The 27,992-nt window shown below is 45.1% G+C and overlaps 1 protein-coding gene across 3 annotated transcripts in view; it reads right to left on the bottom strand.

Annotated features, from left to right (window-relative positions):
* Positions 1-27,992, bottom strand: part of LRRC20 (leucine rich repeat containing 20) — an 82,613-nt gene that overhangs the window by 21,447 nt on the left and 33,174 nt on the right. For all 3 annotated transcript variants that reach the window (XM_083740802.1, XM_083740800.1, XM_083740801.1), the window contains exon 4: positions 27,362-27,529. In XM_083740802.1, coding sequence (XP_083596928.1) covers positions 27,362-27,529 — 168 coding nt within the window. The remainder of the gene's footprint in view (positions 1-27,361; positions 27,530-27,992) is intronic.

The following is a 27,992-nucleotide window of genomic DNA, read 5'->3' as shown; positions in this document are numbered from 1 at the left end:
ATATTCAAGGGGAAGGAAATCCGAAATGTAGGTGCCACCACACTAAAGGCCCAATTCCTAAGTTGTGGGTAATGGAGCTACTGAAAAGATAGAATCTGCAGGAAGCCTTCGCCCGCAGTGCAGAGGTTCAGGTGCTGCTGACTTACAACTCCTCTTATGCCTGACCACTGGGCATGCTGGCTGGGGCTGATGGAAGCTGGGAGTTCAGCAACATCAAGAAGGCCCCACCAGGTTCCCCATTCCCTGGATTATGTGCCATGTGTGTCTATGAGACAGCATGCAGAGTTTGACCGTGTGTGACGCACCCTTGAAAACTGGGCACATTTGTGACTCAAAGAAGTTGAATCACTGCTGCAGGAAAAACTCTTTGTGCTGATTTCTTTCTTTCTTTCTTTCTTTCTTTCTTTCTTTCTTTCTTTCTTTCTTCTCCCCCTCCTCCTTTAAATCAACATTCCACTGAGAGCTGAGTGCTCTTCACAACAAATCACGCCTTAAGCAAATTGAAACTGATGCAGAAATATGCCAAGCATGTAGCATTCCTAATGGGATCAATGCCACCATGTACAGGAAATTACCTGGCTTCTGTTTGTTTATGCACAGGGAATTCAGTACTTGACATTTACTCCCAGCACTGGTTATTCATTTGTTTTTAGTGGCACACTGGTTTTAGGTGTTATCCACCTACCAGGGCGGTCCAGCTTTTCATATAAAACGGGCCACAAGAGTACTTTGACACAGAACCCACAGGACTTGTTGCATGGGGTGGGCAGCAAGCCCAAAATTTGATGCCCCCCACCCCAGCCTTCGGCACTGGGCTTTGGGAAGGAGGTGCATGGCTCTGGCAGGGTCCTTGTGCCCTCCCACCTCCTCCCCAAAGCAGGGAAAGCGCTGTTCCCCTTCCCCGGGGGCATCATATCCCACCCCCATTAATTTCCCGTTTTTGTTTTTCAATTGCCAATATTCCATGACTACCAAATATGCCCCGCTAGGAAGTTTTAAAGGGGGTTTTTGCTGGGAGGGGGAACCAAAACTCTTCAAAGCTGAGGTTTGCCTCTGAGAATGCTGATACCTCCTTCTTGTTCCTCAGTGGAACCTGCGATCTGAATTTGCTGATTAAAGTCAGTGTGGTGTAGTGCTTGCGAGTGTTGGACTAGCACCTGGGAGACCAGGGTTCAAATCCCCACCCAGCCCTGAAGCTCACTGGGTGACCTTAGGCCAGCCACTGCCTCTCAGCCTAACCTACCTCGCAGGGTTGTTGTGAGGATAAAATGGATAACCATGTACACTACTCAGAGCTCCTTGGAGGAAAGGTGAGATATAGGTGCAATCCATCCATCAATCAATGATCATTATGTGTGCATGGCTAGAAGCAAGTAGAAAGCACAAAGCGAGGGACATGCTTGGTCAAGAATCTTGCAGCTGCCTCATTTCTGCTGGAGCTCTGTATTATTGTTATTGACACAAAGTCATGTGTCAATGGCTCTTGACAGGCAAGTGGCACAATGGGTTAAGTGTGTCTGGCTGTTAACAAGCCCACCCGAGGATGACTATAGGCAGGATTTCTGCATTGCAGGGGGTTGGTTTGGATCCTGAAAATGTCTTAAAGTCGAATTAGCATTATGAAATTGCCATTCACAATATAATACTTCCTCCTACAGTTGTGTGGAGTCATGCATGTTATGTATGGAAACAGAAATAAATGTCCCTTTTGGTAAAGTTTTGATCCGTCAAATAGATTATGATTAGTCACCTAACGTATACAGTGGGGAGCCATTTAACAGAAGTCATCCAAAAAAAGAACACAACTGTTTCATAATTAAGCCAATTAGTTTCATTCATAGGATGCAAAATAACTTCTCTTGCATGGAAAACCTGATCTTTTAAACTCAGTGGGTTCCTGATGTTTACAGAACTCTAATGGAACACAAAGAATGAATTCTGGATGCCAATTCTTTGTTCACATAAGAACCCCCCTAATCTGAAAACGTTCTATGCAGAATAAATGTTCTTCACCAGTAGAAACCATTTTTAAGTGTTATTTGCAAATAAACTACAGTCGTACCCTGAAAGTCGAACAGAATCCATTCTGGAAGTCTGTTCAACTTCCAAAATGTTTGGAAACCAAAGCGTGGCTTCTGATTGGCTGTCAGGCGTTTGGTTTCCAAAAGAATATTCAAAAACTCACTTCCGAGTTTCGATTGTTTGGGAGCCAATTTGTTTGGGAGCCAGTTGTTCGGGATCCAAGGTACGACTGTATTGATAGTTGCAATATACACTTTGGGAAATATAATATTCCTTCTGTGAGGCTTATTGAACAAATACAGGTTATCCTGGAGCCAAGCTTCACAACTTCAAACACAGAAAGCATTTCTTCGTGTAGGAAAACAAAATCCATAGTTTGAAAATGTATAAAAGGTAAAGGGACCCCTGACCATTAGGACCAGTCGTGGCCAACTCTGGGGTTGTGGAGCTCATCTCGCTTTATTGGCCGAGGGAGCTGGCGTACAGCTTCCAGGTCATGTGGCCACCATGACTAAGCCGCTTCTGGCGAACCAGAGAAGCGCACGGAAACACCGTTTACCTTCCCGCTGGAGCGGTACCTATTTATCTACTTGCAATGTGCTTTCGAACTGCTAGATTGGCAGGAGCAGGGACCGAGCAACGGGAGCTCACCCCGTCACGGGGATTTGAACTGCTGACCTTCTGATCGGCAAGTCCTAGGCTCTGTGGTTTAACCCGCAGTGCCACCCGCGTCCCTTTGAAAAGGTATACACAACTGCTATTTTTTTACCAAGAGTACACAGGGCAAAAAAATAGAACTTTTGCACCAGACTTCAAAGCACACAAAATACATTATTTCTTCCTACATGAAAGAGTTCCAAGCCTGAAATAAACAGGTGACAGTTTATGTGATTGTGGCACCCGGCACCCAGAAAATGGTTTGAGAGCGTATAATACTGTCAAACAAGATTCAAGTCTGGTCAGGGAATAAATGAGACACTGTTTTGAAAAGATGCTTTGAGCTGTCATAGAGTCACAGCATCACAGAATTGCCAAGTTGGAAGGGTCATCCAGCAGGAATCTCAACTAAAGCATCCCTGACAGATGGCCATCGAACCTCTGCTTAAAAACCTCCAAGGAAGGAGAGTCCACCACCTTCTGAAGGAGCATGTTCCACTGTCAAACACTGAAGCAAACAATAAAACAGCAGGGTGGAGTGGGAAACATTTTGCAGCCCAAGAGCCACAGTCCCTTCAAGGCAATTGCTCTGCACAGGGGAAATACCAGTGGTGGGTGGTGCCAGAATCAAAAGCAGGTGGAACAATGAATTGAAATGTTACCTCTGCACACTGGGCTGATTTCTACACACATGCACACACTTCTCTCTATCCCCCGCAAGCAAAAGTTCATCAGAGTTCAAGGACAAATGCCAGCCAAGCAAAAGCATTAAGAGTACAACCCACTGCCTGGCTAGTGAGGGATGTGGTCTGGGGAAGAGCCCCAAGGCCAGGCAGAAAGGTCTGAAGGAACTCAATTGGCTCCTGGACCTGAGACCCCTCACCCTTGCTGCATGAAAACCACAGCATATTCCACATTATGGCTTTGCGTGAATTTATAGGTCTCTGGGTTGCCATACGTCCTCTTTTTTCAGGACATGTCCTCTTTTCTAAAATGAGAGTCATCATAGCGATCCATAGTTAAAAGTAGATGTCGGCAAATGCGAAAAAGGGCTGTAAAACTATTGAAATTCATACAACTGAAAATCATAAATAAAGAAATAAAAATTGACAAACACTAAACAGACAATAAAACCACAACCAAATCTAACAGAAACCTTTCTGGCAAGGACAGGTAAAACAGAAGAGAGACATATATGGATTGTGCAAATTAGACCTCTTGAGTCCTCTTTACAATTAATGGGTTATTTATCGAAATTATTTGCCCGCATTTTCCTAGTTGCCAAAGCAAAGAGAGCAGCTCTATAAGTTGTGAAATCATTGGTGTCACTCTAATTCTAAAGAGGAAAAACAAGCAAAGCTGAATCCTCATTAGGCTTTCCTATTTTTGGCTCTCTGCAGGGTGCTCCAGTGGCCAAGAGAAGAATGTGAGTGTCAGGAGTGCGTGCAGGAGCCAGGCCCTGTGACCAGTAGGACTTTGCAGGACTGGGGCCTAACTCACAGCACCTGGTAGCAAATATTCCTATCTCACACAGTTGATGGGAGGCTGAACACGTTAAAAAAGCTTTCAATGTGCTTTGCAGGTTTAAAAAGTGCTACATAAATAGGCATCTAGTCATACCAAACTGCTGAGGACTCTGGAGGCAAATGGTGTGTTTACGAGCTTCCTAGAAAAGAGCACCCCCCACCCCACCCGAGATACTGAGAATCAATCCCATCTCCGCTTTTTTCAATGATCTCTTTTAAATAGCCAAACGTGTTCCTGCAAGACAAACTCCACAACTATTTGTTCCTGCTTATGTTCTTGCCTTCAAAAGCGTTCTCTCCGGGACCTGTTTGCAATTCTACAGCGAAGGTTAACAGACTAATTGCACAGAAGCCCTGTAAACAGTTTTATCAGTGATGCACTGCTGCCCATCTTCTTTTAGAAGCACTCATTATGCAGAGCTAACAGAGACATCAAGGAGCAAAACAATACCATTCGAGCCAAAATGGTCCTGAATGGTCCCCGAGTCTCATCTGTTAAGGCTGCTGTTCCACTTCAGCTTTAGGGACGCATCAAGCCCGTGGCAATCCTTGACCCCTGAGGATCCTGGCAGCAAAAAGCCCCATAAAGATCCCTGGTAGCAGGCAGCACAATGGAAAAATAGATAACAAAGGTCCTGGGCAGGCAGAGTTGCAGGACAAAGCACAACGGCAATCAGAAGGCATCTTGCAAATACGTGAAGCTTTGTACTATCAGACCATGGAGCCCAGAATTGCATAATTTGAATGGCACTGGCTCTCCAAGGTCCTATTCCCAGCCCTACCTTTCAAGACACTTTTATATTAAGAGTTTCTGAGGACTGAAAATGGGGCCAAGGAACATAGAAAGCTGTCTTCTACTGAACCAGACCACCGATCCAGCTAGCTAGCAGGCAGCAGCTCTCAGGGCTGCAAGCCCTCTCCTAACCCTACTTTGAGATCCTGGAGATTGAACATGGGACCTTTTGCATGAAAAGCACCTGCCCTTCCCCTTCTGCATATCCTGGGTGTTCCTCAAGAACTGCTAGGTAAACCAGAGAACGAGTGAAGGAGGCAAAACGTTGTTCTTGCAGTGGTCAGATTGAGGCAGAATCTTAAATCAATGAGACACAGGAGTAATGACCTTGCTTAAGCATGGTTTATCTACTTAAGAATAGGGATGCGGGTGGTGCTGTGGGTTAAACCACAAAGCCTAGGACTTGCCAATCAGAAGGTCGGCGGTTCGAATCCCCGTGACGGGGTGAGCTCCCGTTGCTCAGTCCCTGCTCCTGCCAACCTAGCAGTTCGAAAGCATGTCAAAGTGCGTGTAGATAAATAGGTTCTGCTCCGGCGGGAAGGTAAACGGCGTTTCCGTGCGCTGCTCTGGTTCGCCAGAAGCGGCTTAGTTATGCTGGCCACATGACCCTGAAGCTGTATGCCGGCTCCCTCGGCCAATAAAGCGAGATGAGCGCTGCAACCCTAGAGTTGGTCATGACTGGACCTAATGGTCAGGGGTCCCTTTACCTTTTATACATTTTCATTTTACCTATCTACTTAAGAAACTGATGAATTCCATCTTTTACCAAAATTGGTAAAGTTGGGACACTCCCGCCACCAAGCTAAGCAGGATCAAGGATCAGAAACCTAGGCACCCCCTGACCTAGGGATTTCAGCAGTCTTTAGGTGGCACCCTGTTGAAAATAAGAGCTACAGGCTCAGTCTTGTTCTCTGGAAACAAACTTGACAAACACAAGTCAACAGGACCAAAATCCCAACTGTTATCAGTTTTGCAATCTAGTTTTAACACCTGCCAACCACTGGAATCATTATATGTAATAAACAGACTTTCTTGTGCGTGCTGAACTTTTTTTATCTTTTTATCTTTTTTTATCCACTGAGAGGAATATAAAAACAAAGAGCGAGAGACCAGCTTGCAACAGAATCGATCCCTTCTTCTCTGTTCTTCATGCAGTTCTATTGATCTTTTCTGCTCTCATGTATCACAGCATGAAAACAATTTAAACAAGCAAATATTCTAATTGCTGCTGAGTTCTTGGAAGAAGCTGGGGTGTCGCTTCTCAATAGGTTTGATGTGACCCAGCAGCGTGTTGCAACATAATCGGCATCTACTTGGTGGGAATCAATGTCGCCATTGGCAATACAAGAGCCAGAGAGGGATGGGCTAGTTCAGTCAGCACCATTCTTGCATGATGCACAGCTCTGAGCACTGGGGATTGTTATCACTGTCAGAAACTGATCCTGTCACATTTACATTCAACAGAACCAATGGTTAAGTACAGTGGTACCTCGGGTTACAAACACCTTCGGTTACAAACACTTCGGGTCCAACCCTGCTAACCCGGAAGTAGTACCTTGAGTTAAGAACTTTACCTCAGGATGAGAACAGAAATCGTGTGATGGTGGCGCAGCAGCAGCAGGAGGCCCCATTAGCTAAAGTGGTACCTCAGATTAAGAATGGTTTCAGGTTAAAAACGGACCTCCGGAACGAATTAAGTACCACTGTATAAGAATTAAACAATAGCATTTAGGATGGTACTGGTGTACAACCCTTCCAGTACACTTTTGTTTCCTTGCTCTACTGCTGGGCCTTAAACTTTGCTCCTTCTGTGTCTGGCCCCCACCCGCTAGATCACTGAAGAGAAGACAGAGCCTTACAAAAGCACCTACAAAGCTAGCCCTGGCCATCTGCACAAGCTGCAGTGAGTTGTTGATGCGGCTCGTGTTGGAAGTGTTGGGATGCAAGTCAGCTTGTATCAAAGGCTGGACTTCACGGGAGAAAGCAGACAGAGAAAAACCTCCCAAACTGCCCTGTGCTAACCTTCCCTCAGGTGCTGGACTGATATTTTATTTCTTAGATTTACGTACTGCCCATCAACAAAAGATCTCAGGACAGCTTCACAAGATAAAAACGCAAGATAGAAGTACAAATAAATAGTTAAAACAGAAACAACAAAATAATAAGAAGAGTTTGGACTTGATATCCCGCCTTTCACTCCCCTTAAGGAGTCTCAAAGCGGCTAACAATCTCCTTTCCCTTCCTCCCCCACAACAAACACTCTGTGAGGTGAGTGGGGCTGAGAGACTTCAGAGAAGTGTGACTAGCCCAAAGTAACCCAGCAGCTGCATGTGGAGGAGCAGAGACGCGAACCCGGTTCCCCAGATTACCTGTCACAAACACATTGAAAAGCCTGTTCGTAGAATATTAATTAGCCAAAAGACTGGTTGAAGAGGAATGTTTTTGCCTGGCACCTAAAGATATATAATGAAGGCAGCAGATGAACCTCAGATGGGATTCCACAAATGGGAGGCCACTGCAGAAAAGACCCGTTCTCGTGTTGCCATCCTCTGGACCTCACGAGGAGGCGGCACATGAAGAAGCTCCTCAGAGGATGATCTCAGTGTCCAAGTCTGTTTATTTAGGGAGAGGAAGAACTCGAGGTTTATCTTCAGGGTTGGTGTCTTCACTACTTTCCCCCTCTTTCTTCCTCTTCATCTTTGAGAACAAAGAGCAGGCATGGCTCCTTGCATCTCGACCCTAGTTAGATATAACTAGGATCTTTCCTGCCTACTGTGTAATTTATTTGGACACACAGATTCCAAGAGCTCAGTGGCAAGAGGAGAAAGAGAAAAGTGAACCAGTGATCTTATAACAGTGGTAAGACTGGAATTGAAACCACCTCAGATACAGCTCCTTCTTTTGCCACTGTCATATACCAGCAGTCTGCCCAGCATCACATAGTGTTTTAACTACAGGGACATTAAATGAACCTTTGCTAGTTTGGCAACAGCTGGCCTGCATTCTGGGTCATGGGAACATTAACTGGCCACTTTTAGCTACGGAGTTGCACAGCAGGTTAGACAGAAGGTGGTCTCTTCAGTACGGATTGCAACAGCATTCATGCTTTTCCTTCTGATTAGGAGCAATAGCTCTGGTGCCACGTAGCAGGCAACATATGATGTAATCTGAAACAAGACCTGCTGTACGACAGACTGCTTAACTTGATTCACAGTGCAATAAATCATACAGAGACATCCTGATAGAGCCCAGGTAAGAATGAAAGATGGATGGCATTTTGTGAAAAACGGGCAAGGAACCTCTAAATTCATCAATGCCTTTGGGTGAGACACTAACAGGTTATTTACAAGAGTGGTGGCCTCATTCCATGCCTTATTTTGGGGGAAAATATTACAAGATAGAAAAGGTAACTCAGGACCTTGTCTCACTTCAAATTCTGCTTCCACCGCTATTGGAAAATGCCACTGATTCTGCAGTAATTTTGGAAAAATTGCTTTTAAAATAGTGGGGTCTTATATACCGAGCCTGAGCAATTTCCATTACAAGATTCTTTGTTAACAATAGTCACTTACATTCCATTCATCCTAAGGTGTACCTGTTTGTTGGTGCTTACCAACCTACTGCTAAATTTAAGACTCGAATGTTTTAGCAGCTGATTGAGATTGGTAACCAGGGGCTGCTGGAGTTCTTGAAATACACAACACACAAATTTCCCTATGTATCAAATCAACAGAGCATTACCAGTGTAAACACTGAAATACTCTATCACACACCGTTGTGATGAAACTGGTAATTTGCAACTTGTTGTGAGATGAGATTGTGCTGTGTTTGGGGACATGAACAAATTTATTCAGATTTATTTTCTGCCTCTAAACTATTATATGGCACAGTTGTGAAACAATAGACTGATGCCTAGGCAATCTGCAGAAAAGAATCACCTGATCTCTACAGTTTTCAGGGGGCAGCAAACTTTTTCAGCAGGGGGCCGGTCCACTGTCTCTCAGACCTTGTGGGGGGCTGGACTATATTTTGAAGGGGGGGAAATGAATGAATTCCTATGCCCCACAAATAACCCAGAGATTCATTTTAAATAAAAGGACACATTCTACTCATGTAAAAACATGCTGAATCCCGGACCGTCTGTGGACTGGATTTAGAAGGCGATTGGGCCGGATCTGGCCCCCAGGCCTTAGTTTGCCTATCCATGTTTTAATTCATTATCCAAGACATGTACACAGTTTATTCATATGCACAATTAACAGGAGAGAAAAATCTTTATTAGCTCTCCAAGTTCTCTAAGTTAGATCCATATTACATCACAATATCTCAGTGTGTTGCTGAGCTTTGGTACAAAGAAAACAAAATAGTCTGTATTTTACTTGTCTTAGGACTCCTTAGGGATGATGCAAGATCTCTCTCTCTCTCTCTCTCTCTCTCTCTCTCTCTCTCTTGGCCCCAAAGTACTCTTCCATCTCTGAGAGCCAGTCCTTGTTTGTTTTATCATGTAATGCTTTTATAGTATGCAAAATACTTTACAATTGATTATTTACCTTCCTCGTCTTCACAAAACCACCTTTAATTTAATTTTTACAGAGGCTCAGATGAAGTGGCTTGGACATGGCAAGGGGAAGATGTGAGGGGAGCTGCGGCACAAACAGAAAACAAAGGTAGGCTGGAAATGCATGGAAAAGAACGGCATGGTCCGCCCATCCACCAGATTAAAGGAAAAAAGAAGAAGTAATTATCAAGCATTGTTAGAACAGCTGCAAAATGGCAAGGTAACCAAAGACCCTCTGGGACCTTTGCAATAGCAGGAATCAATGTCTTCCCCAAGGAGCCATTCAGATTACTGTTTTATTGTGCATACATACAGCGACATGTTGTTGATACATTAACAGTGTGTTAGAAGTGGATTTACAATGAACTGTCCACACACCAATATCAGTTATCTTCTGATGCTTCCCCAGTGTTCCTACAATACTGCATTCACATTCTAACTCCACTCATTCCACTGTCCATGTTCATGCCATCCTCAAAGTCCCCCCGTCTGCCCCAAGCACATATAACTTGTGCTATGCTGCTATGCCACCATTCTTCCATTTGCACACTTTTAAAGTTTTTTATGTTCACGTTGCAGCTGCTGCACTAAAATCTCCACTCCTTTCAGCACAAAACCCCACAGGAATGCCGGCATCTTCTACAGCCACTGTGTGAACCAAACCTAATTCACGAATGTTGCCAGGATGCCTTAAGGCACAAGTGCTACAGTGCAACAAAAGTGGGGTGAAAACAATAAAATAAAATGGGAATGTTTGTGATGTAAAAAGTTTTGGGGTAGGAAAGTATGGCTCATGCACCAGCTGATTATGAAGCAGTATGATTGACCCAAAACTTTTGTGGGCACAAAGAGTGTTGGATGTGGGAGCAGCTGTTGCTATCAAAGGGTTAAAAGGTAGCAGAAACGCTCTAATCACTGAGCAGCTGGAGGTCATTAGGCTTCCAGGAACATGAGTTTGTATAAATAGTCTCCTGTGTGTTTGTTCTTCCCTTTTCTCCCCTTTTTGGGCGTGTTTGCTGAGATGTGTGGTTCTTCGCCAGGGTTGTTTTTGTTTTGTAAATAAACCTTATCTTTGAGTTACAAACCACATGCTCCAAGACTCCTCTTTGAAAAGATACTGCCTTTCCTGCCCTTCTTCAACTGCTGTGCGAAATACTCTGCTGTAGTGGGACTTGTGACGATGGAAGCGCACTGGGCATTTACATTAAACTAATTAAAGTTTAATGGGACAGGTTATGGGTGTTTGTACGTCAAGAAGGAGCTAAGGAGTGCAGTTCAGAGTGATTTATGAAAGGACTGGAGCGAAGACAGAAGCGGTTGCCGACAACGAAAGCCTTCAAAGCAGCTTGAGTCCTGCAACGTGCTTAGAAAAGTTTTAAACAGGCACTGCGCAGTTTGTACTCGCTGGAAGACGTCTTATTCTTCAAGGAGCCACCTCAGCAGCTGGGAGACGGTCTACAGGTGTGTGAGTATCGTTCCTAAGCCCCAGGGAGGATGGCAGAGTCCCAGGAAAGTTTTTCTGTCCCGTTTACGCGACTCAATCAGAAAAATTGGCAAGATTGGAAGGCTAGAGTGAGGGTTTGGTTGCAAGCAAAAGAGTTGTGGAGTTGTACTGAAGCACCGCCTTTACAGGCAGCTGCAGACGCGTCTGCAGAAGACAAAGCAACAGCAGCAGCTTCACAGAAACGTGACAGGAAAGCCCAAGGTCTACTAGTTTTGGCAGTGGGACCAGAGCAAATGCCTTATGTTTCTGAGTTAAAGAACACGCATGAGGTCTGGACGGTTCTGCAGCGGCTAAATTCCAGAAACACTGCAGGGGCCAAGATCCATGCTACAAGATGTTTGTTTGATTTACGTCTCCAACCGGGAGCGTGTGTAAAAGAACATATTGCCAAAATGGTGTCTGCCTTTAATCAACTAAGACAGCTGGGCATTCCTTTCTCTATGGAGCAGCAGTCATACATATTGTTGTCTTCTCTTGATAAAAGCTATGAGACTCTAGCTCTAACTTTGGAAGCTATGCCTTCAACTGAATTAACCCTTGAATACATTTCATCTCGGCTTGCAGATGAACAGGATAAGAGGCAAAGAGAAAGAGGTTTGTCTTTAAAGGGGAGTTATGCTGTGCCTAAGAGTGTTGATGCTGAGTTTGAGCACACAGTAAATGCTTTTGCAGCTAGACACTGTTTTCGCTGTGGTTCCCCTTCCCATTTAATTAGGAATTGCACACGTGAACCTGGTCAAGACAGCACCAAGGCCGTTACCCCTAGTTACCAGACAAGGAGTTCCAGGGGACGTCGAAGAAGAGGAGGAGGTCGTGGCTACTCCCACAGCACACAGCACATGGCTTCAGTAATGGCGTTGATGCAAGGGCGTGGCCAAGGCAGCAATCTACGCTGGTTGATCGACAGTGGTGCATCTCACCACCTGGTGGCGCCATCTAGTGTCCGTTTCCAGAATTGCAGACATTTGCAAACCCTTAAAGTTGTGACAATGGCAGATTCAACTAAACGTTCCTTAGAGACCGTAGGCACAGTGTTCTTGAAATGTTTGCAAACAGAAATTGATGCCTACGTGCTAAAGGGATTGAAGGGGTGTATTTTGTCTGTGTCAGAACTTGATAGAAATGGGTTTAAAACTGTGTTTGAAAATGGGGTTTGCACTATTTCAAAGAATAACGTATCTCTTTTGCAGGTGGAATGCAGAGATGGGTTATATTATTTTGAGACAAGTCCAGATGAAGTTGAACAGGTTCATGCTGGTTGTGTGAACACGCCTACCCATAATTCTTGTGTCCATTTATGGCACCGCCGTCTGGGACATATTAATTTTCAGTATGTTAAAAGGCAACCTGAATTATCAGAAGGGTGCAAAATGAACAAATGTACTAAGTATTTGGATTGTACTGCATGCAAAAGGGCGAAGGTTCATAGATGCAGCTATCCCAGTTCAGATAGGAAATCTGACAAAGTATTCCAACTTGTGCATATGGACCTATGTGGCCCAATGCCTGTTACTAGCATGGGAGGTTCGAGGTATGCACTGTGTCTCTCGGATGACAAAACAAAGGTTACATGGTTTTTTCCTCTCAAAACAAAAGCAGATACTGCAGAAACAGTTAAAAATTGGGTTCATGCAGTGGAACTTGAATTCAGTACTAGAGTACTTGCTTTTCAGACAGACAGAGGGTCAGAATTTACCGGGTCTGTGTTGCAGAATTTCTTTAAGAAAAAGGGAATTAAGCATCGTCTGTCTACACCTTATTCCCCCCAAGAAGGAGGCGTGGCCGAACGTAAAAATAGGGTTCTGCAAGAGTTGGCAAACTCTATGTTGTTTGATGCTAAACTCCCTCAAAGTTACTGGGCGGAAGCCTGGCAGGCGGCTACTCATATTCTGAACCGAGTATATAATTCTGTAATTGGCACTACCCCTTATTTTGCTTTATATGGGAAGAAGCCCAAAATTAATTACTTTCGGGTGTTTGGATGTCCAGCCTATGTACTTATCCCAAAAGCGTTAAGGAAAAAGGGAGGTCCAAGGGCTAGGAAACTCATCTTTTGTGGGTACGAACCACACGCCAAATCTTGGAGGTTCGTGAACCCAAATGGGGATACTACAAGAGTGGTCCTCAGTAGGAGCGCTGAATTTTGTGAGCAATCTGGATGGACTCACTTACATGCTAACCCTGACATTTTGAGAGATGATTTAGGCATTTATGCTGAGAATGAAAGTCCAGAGAGTAGTGAGCCAGAAGAGGATGGTGCACATGGTTCAGATGCAGATTCTGACCAGGCACAAGGTTCTTCTCCTAAGGTAGAAAAGCCAAAATCTAGGGGTGTTCCAACATCGCCAGTCAGTAGGCCTAGCAGACAGCAAAAGCGAAGCAGGTCACCTGCAACACCAAGCCCAAGGGAGGTATCTAAACGGAGGTCTTTATCCCTAGAGGCACATCCAGGTATAAAGTCTGAGACAGATTCTGACAGCCAACGGTCAGAGGGGGCACAAGAGGAACAATTGCGCAGGTCAAATCGTGCCACAAAGGGCAAGCCGCCAGAGCGGTTTAAGGTGACAAGTGTATACGTAAATATGGCACAGTGTGAGCCAGATAGCTATATGGAGGTACAACAGCTTCCAAGCTCAGAAGCCGTTAAGTGGCAGGAAGCAATGGAAAAAGAGATGGCTTCAATGAAGTCTCTCGGTGTGTTTACAAGTACAGAGCTTCCGAAAGGGCAACAAGCTGTAGGTTGTCGATGGGTATATCGTTTAAAGCCCACAACTACTGAAGAGTTGCAATATAAAGCCCGACTAGTTGCAAAAGGGTTTTCGCAGCGCAAAGGTGTTCACTATTCTCAAATCTATGCCCCAACTTCAAGATCGGAGTCATTAAGAATGCTTTTAGCCTCTTCAGCTAAGAAGGGAAATAAGCTGTTTCATTTTGATGTCAATGTGGCTTATTTAAATGCAGACTTACAGGAGGAAGTCTATATGACACCACCACCAGGTTTTGAAGGAGACAAGCCAAACCAGGTCTGGCGCCTACACAAATCCATTTATGGGTTGAAACAGTCTGCCCGTAATTGGAATTCCTGCTTAAACGATGCTCTAGAGAGCATGGGGTTCAGAAAGAGCGCAGCAGATGCGTGTCTTTATCTAAAAGGCTCGGGATGTGAACAAGAAGCAGTTTTGATATTTGTTGACGATTTATTATACAGTGGAAAGGATGATAAACTTGCACAACAATTTGCCACAAAGCTTGGAGAAAGGTTTCAGATAAAATCACTAGGCAATGTATCTGTTTATCTAGGAGTTAAAATTCAGCAAGATGAAAATGGAAACTATTGGCTCAGCCAAGAAGCTAAGATCCAGCAGTTGCTGGAAAGGTTTAAAATGGACAACTGTGCTGGTGTTAAAACCCCAATGGAGCTAAGTTACATAAAGGATGCTCAAGCCGAGCAACAGACAGAGTTCAGTAATCCCGGGGTTTACCAGTCAGCGATAGGCAGTCTACTCCACATTGCACAGTGGACTCGGCCCGATATAACATATGCTGTCAACATGCTGTGTAGACAAGCTGAAAAACCATCAATGCATGCTTGGCAAGGAGTAAAAAGAGTTTTAAGGTATCTCCAAACTACCAAAAGGTTTCGCTTAAAACTATCAGCAGAGGGCAGCACACAACTTGAATGTTGGGCCGACAGCAGTTGGGCAGATGCTGGACCAGATAGAAAATCAGTGTCAGGAATGGCGATAAAATTTGGAAATGCACTAATTGGTTGGAGATCAAGAAAGCAGTCACTTATAGCTTTAAGTTCAACTGAATCTGAGTTCAATGCATTATCAGATGTATGTAGAGAACTGGAATTTTATAAGCAACTGGTACAAGAATTGTTTGGAGAATGTTCCCTACCTATCAGAGTGTGGGAAGACAATCAACCTTGTATTAAACTAGCTAAATCAGGTCAATTCAAGGCACACACAAAACACTTGGATATCCGTTATCAAAATGTATGCCAAAGTGTAAAACAAGGTTTAATTGAACTAAAGTATTGTCCAAGCCAAGAAAATCTCGCAGACGGTTTTACAAAAGCTTTGGGTCCGCAATCTCATAAATGTTTCTGTTCAGGTTTAAATTTGAATTAAGGTTGGTACAGCTCAGTGTTACGAGCGAGAGGGGGTGTTGCTATCAAAGGGTTAAAAGGTAGCAGAAACACTCTAATCACTGAGCAGCTGGAGGTCATTAGGCTTCCAGGAACATGAGTTTGTATAAATAGTCTCCTGTGTGTTTGTTCTTCCCTTTTCTCCCCTTTTTGGGCGTGTTTGCTGAGATGTGTGGTTCTTCGCCAGGGTTGTTTTTGTTTTGTAAATAAACCTTATCTTTGAGTTACAAACCACATGCTCCAAGACTCCTCTTTGAAAAGATACTGCCTTTCCTGCCCTTCTTCAACTGCTGTGCGAAATACTCTGCTGTAGTGGGACTTGTGACGATGGAAGCGCACTGGGCATTTACATTAAACTAATTAAAGTTTAATGGGACAGCAGCTATAACGCCCCCCCCCCCCAAATGCCATCATGAGCACAGAGGATGTCTGGAGGCCCATTTTTGCAGCAGACCTGCCTTGCCTAAATCTGGCCCAAGTAGTCTCCTCCCCACGCCTATAACTGGAGATGTGAGTACTAGTAAATGAGAATAAGGCCACTAATCTCAAAATGTCCTCTTCTTTCTGGGGAAAGGAAGCATGCATAGATGATTCTTTGACCTCTATTACTGCCCATGTCTGGAAAGGAAATCAAGGACACAACTAAGAGCAGGGGAAGGGTGCTATTATGGCATTGCAGCTCTGTCTTGTTTCTCTGGGCAGGGGAAGGTCCACAGATATCTTCCCCAGCTTCTCCTGGTGGGAAACCAGGTGTGGTGAAATGGTGTAACCTAGAAAAGGGCATGGCTGACTGCTAGGAATCCTGGCCAGGAGGACTAATCTCTGCAACATTTTGCTGCAGGTCCCACTTGTTGCTGTATAGCCTAGACAAGACCCAAGAGAAAGTTGAGCTACATGGAGCAGAACTAAACCGACACCTGCATTTAGGTAGAGTGAAGTGGAAAGTTATTTTTGCTAGGCTTGAATAGCTTCCTGAAAGAATTAAGTGATGTTTACCAGAGCAGCCTCGCAGTTCCCTGCTGTTTAATAACACTGTTAAAGCACTCTCAGGCATCACATAATTGGCCTAAGCTGCTCATGAAAAATAAAATAAAAGGCAAGACAAGACGAGCTGTTCTGAATGGACTTTGTGTCACCTGGCACCATTTGAATAAATATGGAGCAGATGGTTGTTAAGTTCTTTTGGGGGCGGCATATATGGCGGCAATGCACAGACAATTGCACAACCATCACTCTCAAAACCAACTGAAGCACCTCTCAATTAAGAAAAAAAGACACCCAATGTTCCTACAGTGCAGTTGCTTAAAAACCTATGCATGGTTAAAAACCATTTTGACACACTAAGCCAAACTTAATCCAGCAGCAAAGCCACTTCCGGCCTGCCCAGGAGGTGGGGTTGCGGGCTTCACGCCCACCCCCACGTGAGCAGGGGCTGGTTTCAGCCCCCGCGAGAACAGGGGAATCCCGGCCAGGTCTGCCCTATTTAGGGCCGGTGCAGAGGGGGCTTGCCCTCTTTTCGCCGGCTAGCCCTCACGTTTTCCCACCCTCCCTCCCTTTAGGTATGCTTTAGGTAGGTCTTTGACTTTGCTATGGACTTTGGTCTGTCGCCGCAAGGGGCATGGTAGGAATTTTTCCCAATTGGCAATTTGTAGCCTTTTGGTTTTTCGCCTACCTCGTAGCAACTCGTCACAACTTTTCGGCATTGGCGGTAGGCATTGGTAAGAAGGGGTTAAGAGGATGTGGGGGGGAGGAACGCCATCACCTCCCCCCAGTGAGCGAAGGGTGGTCCGTTAAAGGACTCCGGGGGGCGTGGCCCTTTCCGAAGCCTATGGAGGTGTGGGCCAAAGGCACGCCCCAGAGCGGTGACCCGGGGGAGCTCCTAGCCGACGTGCCTCGCGGGAGTCTCCCCCGATATAAGGTTAACCCTTCCCCGTGTCTCCAGCAAATGGGCTGGAGCCGGATAGTCGATAGGACCAATGCCTAAGCCAATGCCTCTCATTCCTGAATTCAATAAAGTTGTGGCCTAATTCGCCCAATTAACCTTAATTATGGTGTCTCGTGTCTTTATTTATCCTGGTGGGGGGCGGGAACTCGCCACGCAATGCATTGCAGTTTACCAGGTTTTTTTTATCATTCCCATTTTTGTGGTCCTAGGCAAGCAGCAAAAAATTAAAAAATTCCCAGGAGGTTTGTCCATCTAGTTCAGCACTGTCTACGCTGACCAGCAGAAGTTCTCCAGCAATTCCAACAAGGGTTTCTCCCAGCCCTACCCAGAGGTACCAGGTATTGAGCCTTGGTCCTTTTGCATACAAAGTCTGTGCTCACCACTAAGCTGAGCTATGATGCAGGCCAGTCTGAATAGGAGGAGACTTCCTTGGCTTAAGCAATTCTAGCATGCAGGTATCATTTGCCAAACACCCAACCTGGTACCTAAGGCCTGATCCGCAGGTATAAATTAATGCCGCAGATCCCGTTGGAAGTTACACAGTAAGTTCATCCTCTTCACGTGCAGTTCATACAGCTTAAGTTCCTCCCAGCCACATCTGGATGCCGAGCCAACAGCTGCACTTCTGCTATAGCGTCTTTGTTGGTCACTATCCCAATATGGGCCTGGATGGGATAGGATGCTGGAGCTTCTGCAGGTAAAAGGAAAGTGAAGGCTTCTCCACCATTACTCCTCTAAAAGGGGAGAAGGGGGGAATTCAATAAATGCACCTCTGGCACATGTTGGAAGTGTGAGTGCAACTCAGCTCGGTGAGAGAGGTTTGCATGGGTTGAAGAGGACAGAGAAGGGAACCCTCAATTATTGCATCGTCTCACTCCTCTTTCCCTTTGATCTTAAGACTGATATTCTTAGGTTGCAACCCCCTCTTCCTCTCTACTTCTTCGGACCCTCTGTGGAGAAGTCATCTTGGAATGATCTCTGAGAACAAAGGAGCAAGCATAGCTCTCTTGCACTCCCAACTCAGAACGAGACAAACTTTTCTAGCCAAGTACAGTCGCACCTTGGATCCCGAACGCCTTGCGAGTCGAACATTTTGGCTCCCAAACGCTGCAAACCCGAAAGCGAGTGTTCCGGTTGGTGAACATTCTTTGGAAACTGGAACTGACACAGCTTCTGCTGCTCCCGATTGGCTGCAGGAGCTTCCTGCAGCCAATCCGAAGCCGTGCCTTGGTTTCCAAACGTTTTGGAAGTCAAACAGACTTCCAGAACAGATTCCGTTTGACTTCCGAAGTACCACTGTATGTATTTCCAAGAATAAACATCTTTGCTATTTTTCCTGTGTGTGTATGTGCACGGATTAAGGTCAGCCTATTCTCCTACCAAGGATTCGCAAGATGAAAGCTTCCAGGCTGTGTGCAAACCTTACATATCAATCTAACATCGCAGATGTCCTTTTTATGCCAACAAGTCCAAGTAACATGTTATTAATTGAAGGAGCTAAGCTGAACCAGGGCTTCACAATTACAGTTAACTACTAGCTTGCACTGCCAAATGCACAGTGTCGTGAGAAACCTGGTGTCAATCAAGCAAGGCACATTGAAGTTGGCAAAAATCTCATTGATCCTAGTGGTTGGAAATGGTGCAATGCACCGTGATCACGGAGATGGCTGCCAGGCAGGTCCCCAAAATATATAGCCTTGTTCACAGTAGCTTTTTCCTTGATGATCTTGTGTAACCGGATGGAAGAGTTTAACAGCATGAAGCAATGAATGTGTTGAGAGTCGATAAGGTGATTAAGCATCAAAGAAGGAACATCAAACCAAATGCAATTGAAGTCCCATAAATGCTCAATCAGATCAACAGATAATAAGCACCAACTGGCTATTTACTTACTTATTTTGCATGCTGAGAGAACTGACTTCCTAATTGATTATGATGAAACCTGTTATTGGCCTCCACTACTGCCCAGAGCTTTGTGTTCTACTACTCTAGGGGCCACTGTAGAATGTGCAGCCAAACGCTGCAGTTAAATGTATGCACAACTGCCACTATGCTCAACTTCTAATCCTGCTTTCATTCAGAGTACAGTGCTACCTGAACTTAATTCATTCTGGAGGTCCATTATTAACCTGAGGTAGCACTTTAGCTAATGGGGCCTCCCACTGCCACGCGATTTCTGTTCTCATCCTGAAGCAAAGTTCTTAACCCGAGGTACTATTTCTGGGTTGGCGGAGTCTATAACCTGAAGCGTCTGTAACCCGAGGTAACACTGTACATCCTGCATCCCCATGGATTGGGGACTGCACCTCCCAGCCTCAAAACCTCAACGTGTTATCAAAATTGTTCCTTGTTATAGATCATATTTTTGATTTGCTGTACCAACAGCACTTCATAGTTCTGAAACAACTTGGTGGTGCCTGGTTATTTGACATTGGTGCAGAATGTAATTATCAAGATAAAAGCGTTGATGGAGCGCGCTTCTGGGGGTGAAGTCAAACCATGAGAATCTCAGTGCCTGCTGTAGCTGCAGAGAACAGTAACTCGTAGCTGTTGCCTCCCATGTTGTTTTTTGCTCCGTTGTTTTGCAGATAATACAGAAAATAACTGTGATTTGGGCCTGGAATAAAACACTATTATCACACAATTCCAGGAACCCTTTCTAGGCCTATTGTTCTATCTGCGACATTATTTATATCTGCTGCAGGAAGATATCTTAAAGCTTTTCAATACACCCGCCCTCCTAGCACATCTATATGAATTGATTCATGCAAAAAGGAAGGGGAGACGAGACATTAATTCTATCCTCACACCTTTTTAAATCTAGCTTACTATTAAGGTATCAGACTGAGATACTCAGTTATGAAATCTAATGTATAGTAAAGTCTCTCTAAATGACTACCTCTGAGGTATCAAACTACATAAAAGCAGGAAGTAACCTAAAATAGCAATGGACACATTATGAAAGGAGTTATACAGACAGAAAAATTGCTGTCCCAAAATGATACCATACTTTGATTTGTCTTCTTCAATCACATCTAGTATTTTGTGCCTCTGAGCACTGGAGGCCCAGTGGAAAATTACTGTATACAATGAACTGGGGGGGGGAGGACTACCATGTCCAATCCTCTCTCTTTGATGCAGCAAATTGGGTATTCATCATACTTCTAAGAAAGTCTGCCATACGCAAGAAGGATATTTGTAGGTGCTTCTTGTAGTCCTTCAGTGTCGTGCCACTTCTCCCATTACAACGCTGCAAAAATACAAGCCTCTTCCTTGGCACAATTGCTGGTTCATGCTTTGATCACTGCTTGCCTTGACTCCTGCAATCCTGTAGTGTTTGGTCTTCTATAGTCTCACTTTGGTCCATTGTCCACAACAATACCGCCCATGTTATTCAACCCTCCCATCGCTGCCTCTCCTGAAATCCCTACACTGGCTTTTCACCATCCAAGTGCCTTCCATTTTCCTTCTGCTCATATCTTGACATATTCTCTGCCTGTGACAATTGCTCATCCACCTTAGCAGACTGTTCCTTCGAAGGACTTTGCCCCTTGCTCTTGCTGCCTTTTAAGTCTGCAGCTGCCTCTCAGAACACCTGTGCGACGCTGCCTCTCTCAGTTCTTCCAAAGTCACCTTTTCTGTGAAGCTTTTGGAATGTCCCCCTGCCAAAACGACATCCCTTGGGTGGTCAATGTGGAGCCTTTCAGATGTTCTTGGACTGCAATTCCCATCAGCCCCAGCCAACCTGGCAAAAGGTCAGGGATGACCTTCTAGACCTGTTAGCAGCCCTTGACATGGTCGATCATGAACTCCTGGACCACCGCCTTGCCAACGTGGGGATACAGGGCACAGTCCTTCAATGGCTGCGCTCGTTTCTCTCTGGTCGGGGACAGAGGGTGGCGCTTGGGGGGGAGTTGTCATCGCGCCACTCCTTGGTGTGTGGAGTGCCCCAGGGTGTGATACTCTCCCCGATGCTTTTTAACATCTTCATGCGCCCCCTCGCCCAGCTTGTCCGGAGTTTTGGGCTGGGCTGCCATCAGTATGCTGATGACACCCAACTCTATCTGTTGATGGATGGCCATCCTGACTCGGCCCCAGACACACTGATCAGATGCTTGGAAGCTGTGGCTGGATGATTACGTGGGAGCCGGTTGAAGTTAAATCCTTCGAAGACAGAGGTCCTCTGGCTGGGACGGGACGATATGGGATTGGGGGGGCAACTCCCATCTCTTGCGGGGGTGCAATTAGTGCCAGCACCTTCTGTTAAGAGTTTGGGTGTAATCTTTGATACCTCCCTCTCCATGGAGGCGCAGATTGCAGCTATAACAAAGGCGGCATTTTTTCATCTCGCCAAGCTAAGCAAGTTGGCTCCTTACCTCTCTCGGCCTGACCTAGCCACTGTGATCCACGTGACGGTCACCTCCAGACTGGATTATTGTAACTCGCTCTACGTGGGGCTGCCCTTGAGACTGACCCAGAAACTCCAGCAAGTGCAGAATGTCGCAGCGAGACTCCTTACGGGGTCTTCGCTGCGAGATCACATTCATCTGGTGCTATACCAGCTGCACTGGCTCCCGGTGGAGTACAGGATCAGGTTTAGGGTGCTGGTTTCAACCTTCAAAGCCCTATATGGCCTAGGACCCTCGTACCTACGGGACCGCCTCTCCTGGTATGCCCCACAGAGGAACTTACGGTCTTCAAATAAAAACATTTTGAAGGTCCCAGGCCACAGAGAGGTTAGGCTGGCCTCAACTAGAGCCAGGGCTTTTTTGGCTGCGGCTCCAACCTGGGTGAACGCTCTGTCACAAGAGACTAGGGCCCTGCAGGACCTGACATCTTTCTGCAGGGCCTGCAAGACAGAGCTGTTCCACCAGGCCTTTGGCCAGGGCACAGCCTGACTCCCTCCTTTGGCAATCTTTACAGAACTTTAGTTTATGGTTGCCATCAATTTTGATTTTAATTAATTTTTATAATGTTTTTATAATGTTGCACTACTTTAGTGTTGTTAGCCGCCCTGAGCCCGGCTTCTGCTGGAGAGGGCGGGATATAAATAAAATTTATTATTATTATTATTATGGGAGCTATAGTCCAACAACCTGAGGTGGGCATTACATTGGCTTTGCCTGCCTCACTGAACTAAACCCAAATTAGTGCAAGTGTTACTGAGGGCCAAAACACATGTGCATTCAGTTACGTGTATAAACAAATATGCTTAGCCTATTTTTATTTTGGAGAGGACGCAGTTGGGGGCCCCCAATCCAGAACAACCCTGGTCTGAAGCGAGGACCTGCACCAGTTTTCAGTGGATGGGAGCTTTTCCTCAAAAAACAAATGGTCTAGTGAAGCATGCTTGTTTAATCATGTGAAATAAGCAAATACCCAAATCTCTTCCATCTGTTGCCTTCCCTGTGTTGAACTTGAGACTGTATACGGAGGGTCCTATATTCATGTACTCTGGAAAGTGTTGTGCACACCGATGTAACAAACACCAGCAACAATAGCATTTATTAATTATAACCAAGGGTATTGCTATCTTGAGCATTTCCAGAGCTCCAGAGGGTCCTTGTTTGCATTCCTATGTAAAAATCCTACAACAAGTAGTTCCTGCTGAACTGGGCAAAGTTTCAACCTTAGAGGTTCCAAATATTGATCCCAGACCTCCCTCCCCAGGACTGAACTAAATTAAAATTGGGTTCTCGGAAGCTTAGATTAATAAGACATATCAATGATTAAACAGCAGATAGCCTGCTAGATTGGCAGGAACCTTAAAAACGTCTCTTTAAAAATAAAAACTTTTTAATAAATATTTTTAAGGCCACTGTCAGCCCAGCAGGTTATCTGCTGTTTAATTATTAAGCTGAAGTGGTGGGAGGGAAAAGGTCATCAATTAGTCACTGCCAGATAATGTAGTCAAAAATATTCTCATCACAATGAGACGTGGCTGTCCTTGTTCTTCGGGAAAGCAACCGGGTCTTCCAAATGTGAGCCGTTCACTGGGGAAATGTGACCATGAACACTGTCAAGCGGGGCTTTTTATCACTGTTGTTAGGAGATCGTGGGAGCCAGGGTTTGTGGGTGAAAGACACCCACAATTCCTGGATTTTATTAAGTATTAGAATTTAATCAATGCTTGGAATATTAATGGTGGGCTGCCAGAGGCTGCCTTTGGCCTGTTCATATACAGGTCAAACCAGCTTCCCATGTCAGGATCACCTGCGGAGATGGACCAATAAAAAGAGGCCAAAAGGAAAATATAGAGTCATGGACCACAGAATGGAAACCCTTGGCTCAACCATGAGGCAAGGCGAGGCAGTGGCCTCAGGACGGCAGGTTCCAGAAAGCTGGGAGAGGCAGCAGACCGGGCCTCCAAGAAGTGCGCCACTTGCCGCCTCCTTGTCAGCCGCCTCCTCCTCCTCCACTACCACTGCGCACCTGCTGCCTGCCCCTATGCGCCTGCCGCAGCGCACTGCCACCTCTTCCTCCTCTGCTGTGTGTCCCAAATGTTCCTTCCTCTTCTTCTTTGGAGTGGAGAAAGTGTGGAGTTTGTCACTTCCTAATTTGCGAACTCCAGCCAGCTACCTAGCCTGGGCACAGAAGCCACTGAGTTTATTTCATGGCAGCTGTAGCAGCCAGGCAGAGAGATGGACTTTGCCAGGAGTGACCAAGCAGCAGCCGCCCTGGCAGAAGGGGCTGCGAGTTTATCCCGCATGCAAAGAGCAAGCCTGCACTTCTTCCCCTCCCCAGAGAAGGAAGCGTACCTTGCTGACACAGCCAAGTCTCGCTGTGGAGTGGTATTGGACAGGACAGGACAGCCCAGCTCTTCAATGGCACAAATCACGGAGTCCTGCCCTGCAGCCTTCCTAATCTTCCTGAGGACTAGGCAGTGGCTGCTCTGGGAGCTTAGAGGACATGCCAGTCAGGAAGCTAGACAATAACTGTACTGACTTTCTCCAGCAGGAAGGGAACAGGAACAGGACCCCACCACCCAACTTCATGCAGCTACAAGGGCCAACTAGTGACTACATTATATTATGGGGTTGGGAACCTCTAACCTGGGTGCCTAAGTGGGCTTGGGCCAAGCCACACCCACTGGTCCCACACCTGGCATCATACAGGTTGCCAGCTGAAGGGCAGGTCACTGTGGGACTTGGATCCGGTTCCCCATTCCTGGTGTATAAGGACATGATCCACATACCCACTGACTTTAAAAGTCACCAGATGCCTGTAAGACAAGCTCGAGTTAGGCCAGTGTTAATCCACAAACATGCCATGTGGGAAGTCGAAAAAATAGTGGTTTGCCTAAAGGCTGCCCAGTGAATTCATGTATGAACTGAGATTTTAACTAGGGCATACGAATTCATACCTCATGCTTACAATTGCCATGTTGCACAACCAAAAAACGACTTGAAAATGATGCTTTATTGTGCGTGTACACATATACACACACTTTTTTATTGTTTCTTACTGCCTCCTGACCATTTTTATCAATACAAGCCTGACAGACAGCTTTGCCAATATATATTTTTCTGTTATCTGTAAAGCAGGAGATAAAACATTTTGGTATTGATCATCCATGAGGCTCCCTATGCTACATCTGAGACCAATTTATTTTCAAATTCACACTGACAAGTCCCTGTTCCCTTTAATCTATGAATTAATTGCCTGTCACTTCTCTCTGGCATTTTGAGATGCCAGCTGATTTCGTTTTGTGATATTAAAGATGTGTCCGTGTTTAGAAACTAAAAAAAAAAGAGTGAAAAAACACAGAAAAAACTAAGTGTACAGCAAGCAGCCAGTCGAGCGCAATAAAGATGATTTTCCCCCATTCTCCCTTTTTTAAAAAAAACAACTCAGATTTAATTAGTTCATTAATTTATACTTCCAAAATAAAATAAAAACATTTGGCAAGCTGAGAACGGGGAAGTCAAGCTTCACTGCCCGTCCACACCCGAAGGAGTAGATCACCACTGACACAAAATTAACGTGCAATAAAGTTATTCATCTGAAATCTCCAGTTTATCTAAGCAGCTATTCCAATATCCAGGGGCTTTGTATATCAATCGGAGTCTATCTCTGTAGTGATAGCACGGCACAGTGAGCTATCCTAGATCACAGCTAGGAATGCAAATGACATCTCTGCCTTTGGTTCAAGAACCATGCAAGCATTTATTTCCAGTACTCACAAATGCTCGAGGATGTTTGCAAGTACTTGGGGGAGAGGGGGGGTGGGGAAACACCCCACTTGGCAAATGTCTAATGTTTCCCTTGCCCTGGAGCTTGAAGCTAGAATAAGAGTGGGTGCTTCAGTAATGAAGAAGCTCTGATGGGGAGCATATATAACAGCTTGGAGCGTTAACCCCTTCCTGCCTCTCAGTCAGCAGAGGTTTCTATGCATTTCCTCCTCCTACCATGCAGCCTCAACATGCAGCAAAGATGGGTGCTGCAGCTGTATGCTCCTGCCTGGCTCCTCATCTTTTCTGCTCCTTTGACCTTGGAGGAAATTTGGGGTGGGGGGCAGTCTGTGTATATTTCTAAGTGTTTGTATTGTACTACTTGTCTTTGTAGTCAGGTCGCTGTTGCAAGCTTTACCTGGAACGGACAGAATTTTTTTAAAAGACTGCAAGGGACAGGCTCCCCACCCTGGACCCAAATCCAAGATCCTTGAATTTGGTACTGAGGATAAACATCCCTGCAGGGCACAGCTGAATGATGGCTTGCAACAGAAGCTCCTGGGAGTGCTCTGATCTGCAGCCCAAGTTTATAAGAGCCTTATACTTAGACATAAGCTTATAAGTAATTAATATGATGAACACAACTAAAACCTCCCCCCCCCCCTGCCTATCCAATGATTATGTGCAGAAAGCATGAAAAGCTGGTATGGCAGCAAGCAATAATCACATCATCTACGTTTATTATTATAGCCTCAATTTAGACTTGCCAGTTCTAGTATTCCACTAAATCTTCTCAGGATCTAACCAAACAACCTGTAGGAGATCTCTTTAAGTTTTATCTGAAGGAGCGTCTCCTCCCCCATCGTTCTACCCGGACACTGAGATCCAGCACCGAGGGCCTTCTGGTGGTTCCCTCACTGTGAGAAGCCATGTTACAGGGAACCAGGCAGAGGGCTTTCTCGGTAGTGGCACCCTCCCTGTGGAACGGCCTCCCACCAGATGTCAAAGAGAACAACAACTACCAGACTTTTAAAAGACATCTGAAGGCAGCTCTGTTTAGGGAAGCTTTTAATGTTTGATGTATTACAGTATTTTAATATTTTTTTGGAAGCCGCCCAGAGTGGCTGGGGAAGCCTAGCCAGATGGGCAGGGTATAAATAATAAATTATTTATTATTATTATTATTATTATTATTATTATTATTATTAATCTAAGAGCAGTCACAAGGGCCTCCAAATTTAATTGAGCAGCTGTTCATTTCTCTTACATAAATGCACCCATTATACCTATCCTGAAGCTCCTATTAGTTCTACAGTAGAAAACATACAGGTGCAATGAACAGTTTTTACACCTGGCTGGCAAAGGGGAAAAAAGTCTTCTAAAAGATGACTCGCTTCCAGAAAAATAAAAACGAGCGGCATATTCTGCTCATTATTCAGTTCCAAAGGGAAGCATGTGACCTGAGGGAGTCCAATTTCTTAGACTTAGTTTGCTCTTCAAAGGAATTTTCATTTTAAAAAACGATTATGAATCGTTTTCAAAAAAAGGGGGGGAAAGCTGAAACAGCACAGAAAAGTAAAAGGAGAAATACTTATACAGTATTAATGAATGCAAATAGCATAACTTCTTTTTTGAAAGTGTAGCTCTAATGCTTTCAGGTTAGAAAAAAAAACAGTGATGAGAATATTATTGCTGAGCAAAAGTGCCGTTTCCTTAGCAAGGACAGACCCTTCAATCGCAAGTTCAATGCAAAGCATTCTCTTAAGTCATGAGACGTCCTATGAAACTCACAAAATTGCTTAATTATGAAAAGTTGCTCATGGCAGAGTTTGGAAGATACAGTATGGGGCCCAGTAATAGCAACTGTAATACTATTGCTTGCAGGCAATTCCTCTTCACGGCTGGCTACCAGGCTAGTGCTTAAATACAAGGTTGCACTGAACATACGAGTAAGTTTTAATGCAAGATCTTCGCTACTCCACAGTTGCAACAGAGAAGTCCTTGGATGCGCAGATACAGTGCAGTCTCTTACCTGCAATCTCATTCTCTTCTAGGTTGATTGTTTCAAGAGCTGGCAAAGAGGTCAGCTGTTCTGGAAAGTGACTAAATTTGTTCCTGGACAGGTTGATGACTCTCAGGTGCAGCAGGGTTCGGACCTCTTCTGGCAGGCGGTGGATACAATTCCCTTCCAGATTAAGTTCTGCAATTGGACAGGGTGAGAAATCATGAAAACCTGGCCAATTCAGAAAGACATTCGGCCAAACTGTCCTTTATTTCAGGCAGTGAGTGGCCCTGCTGTTAAAGACAAGTAATAAAAAACAAAACAGAGATTGAAGGAGAGAAGTTGTCAATGCTTGCTGGCCTCTTGCTAACAAAACAGGCCTGACAACAGAAGCCAGCTTCTGTGATCTAACTCACATGTGGAAAGCTTATTTCTCACACATTTGTGAGAATGTGCCAGTGGAGAAGACGTTTCTGTCTATCTAAAACTCTCAAGTAAAGGTTGAAGCTGGGTTTCTTTTGTGGTGGGGTGGGAAGGATGCAGCTGTTCTGCAGAATTCTAGATGCCTCTTTTTGCAGACTGACACAGATGGAACAGCTGTGGCTTCCCAGATGTTTTTGGACTCCAACACCCATCAGCCCTTGCAAGCATGGCCAACAGT

The sequence above is a fragment of the Podarcis gaigeae genome (genome assembly GCF_964106915.1).
Source record: "Podarcis gaigeae genome assembly, chromosome: 5".
In the NCBI taxonomy this organism is placed as follows: Eukaryota; Metazoa; Chordata; class Lepidosauria; order Squamata; family Lacertidae; genus Podarcis; species Podarcis gaigeae.
Note: the sequence above shows the minus strand (reverse complement) of the source record. Positions and strands in the feature narration are given on the sequence as shown.